This window comes from Pundamilia nyererei, unplaced genomic scaffold, assembly GCF_000239375.1.
Source record: "Pundamilia nyererei isolate P.nyererei 1_Seehausen unplaced genomic scaffold, PunNye1.0 scaffold00017, whole genome shotgun sequence".
Taxonomy (NCBI): Eukaryota; Metazoa; Chordata; class Actinopteri; order Cichliformes; family Cichlidae; genus Pundamilia; species Pundamilia nyererei.
Genome location: NW_005187418.1, coordinates 5,483,045 through 5,484,248, shown reverse-complemented (window position 1 = coordinate 5,484,248; position 1,204 = coordinate 5,483,045). Strand labels below are relative to the sequence as shown.

At 42.4% G+C, this 1,204-nt stretch overlaps 1 protein-coding gene across 1 annotated transcript in view; it reads left to right on the top strand.

Annotated features, from left to right (window-relative positions):
• Positions 1 to 1,199, top strand: part of lrrc59 (leucine rich repeat containing 59) — a 22,939-nt gene extending 21,740 nt beyond the window's left edge. Inside the window, exons 9-10 of the mRNA XM_013908953.1 lie at positions 557 to 748; positions 916 to 1,199. Coding sequence (XP_013764407.1) covers positions 557 to 748; positions 916 to 1,199 — 476 coding nt within the window. The remainder of the gene's footprint in view (positions 1 to 556; positions 749 to 915) is intronic.
• Positions 1,200 to 1,204: the final 5 nt, after the last annotated feature.

Here is a 1,204-nt window from a genome sequence, read left to right as displayed (position 1 = left end):
TTAAAAGTTGCAGTGACACAGAATGATTACATGTGTAAAATAAGACTGCTAGTACGCTAGTTTATTTTTACACAGGCACAAGTATGTTATGTTCCTAGTTGGGGGTTTAAAACACACAAAGTCTAAATAGTATGAATCTTAAAAAGCAGACAGCAAGACAAATGAAACAAGGAAAACTATACTTACGACTTTACTGTAAAGTGTGTTCATGAATTCATTCATTCAGTCATGCATTGCTCCACCACTCAAATCTATCATTGTTAAAAATCGGAGTTTTCAGATAGATAAATGTATTTAAAGGTTAGTGCAGACTCGCACAATAATTTTGTGGGTTGTTTTTGTTCTGGATTATTTGAAAAAGTATCGCAAACAACAGACCGAGAGGATCGTTGTTAATGGGAGTCTTGTTGCCGCTGTGAAAAGAAGTAAATGCACTTCATCTCATTTATGGACAGCAGGAAAAAGCTCCCTGAAATACAAGCTTATAATGTCCCAGCAAGAATAAATCTGTGTAATTGCATCTCTTCTGGCCACATTTCCTTCATCCTTTAATCAGAGCTGGAGAGGAAGAGGGAGGCGAAGCAGAGGGAGCGGGAGGCCAGAGAGAGGGAGGCTCGCAAACGGGAAAAGGCAGAGGAGAAGGAGAAGAGGAGGAAAGAGTACAATGCTCAGAAGGCAGCACTGGCTGCACAAGAGCAACAGAAGAAGAAAAGTGAGGAGAAGAAGAAGAAGAACGGACAGGCAGCAGGTGGTAAATCTATTGAAATAGAAAGTTTGAAGACTTTATTCAGCTTGTAACAGGCCTTTTCTTTTTTCCTTTTTCTTTGAAATGCACAAATCACTCAAAGTGGTCAGAAAATCTTTTATTTCTGGTTTGACGAGTCACTCTGATATCAAACATGTGTTTCGTTACAGCAGATAAAAAGGTCGCTGTGGAGTCTAAGCCTAAACCTCGCCGTTCTGTCATTGGTCTGATCTTCAAGCTCCTCCTCCTGCTGCTCGTGGGATTGGCCGGAGTCGCCGCTGTCTGTCGCCTGACTGACCTGCAAAAGGAAGCTTTCTGTCTGCCGATAAACGCCGCAGTGGACGACGGCCTATCCTGGGCCAAAGAGCAGCAGATTGTGCTCAGACAGCTGGTGCAGAATCTGTCGACTGCAGCGAAAGAGTTTCTCGAATCCACACAAACATCTAAGAACTAAATACT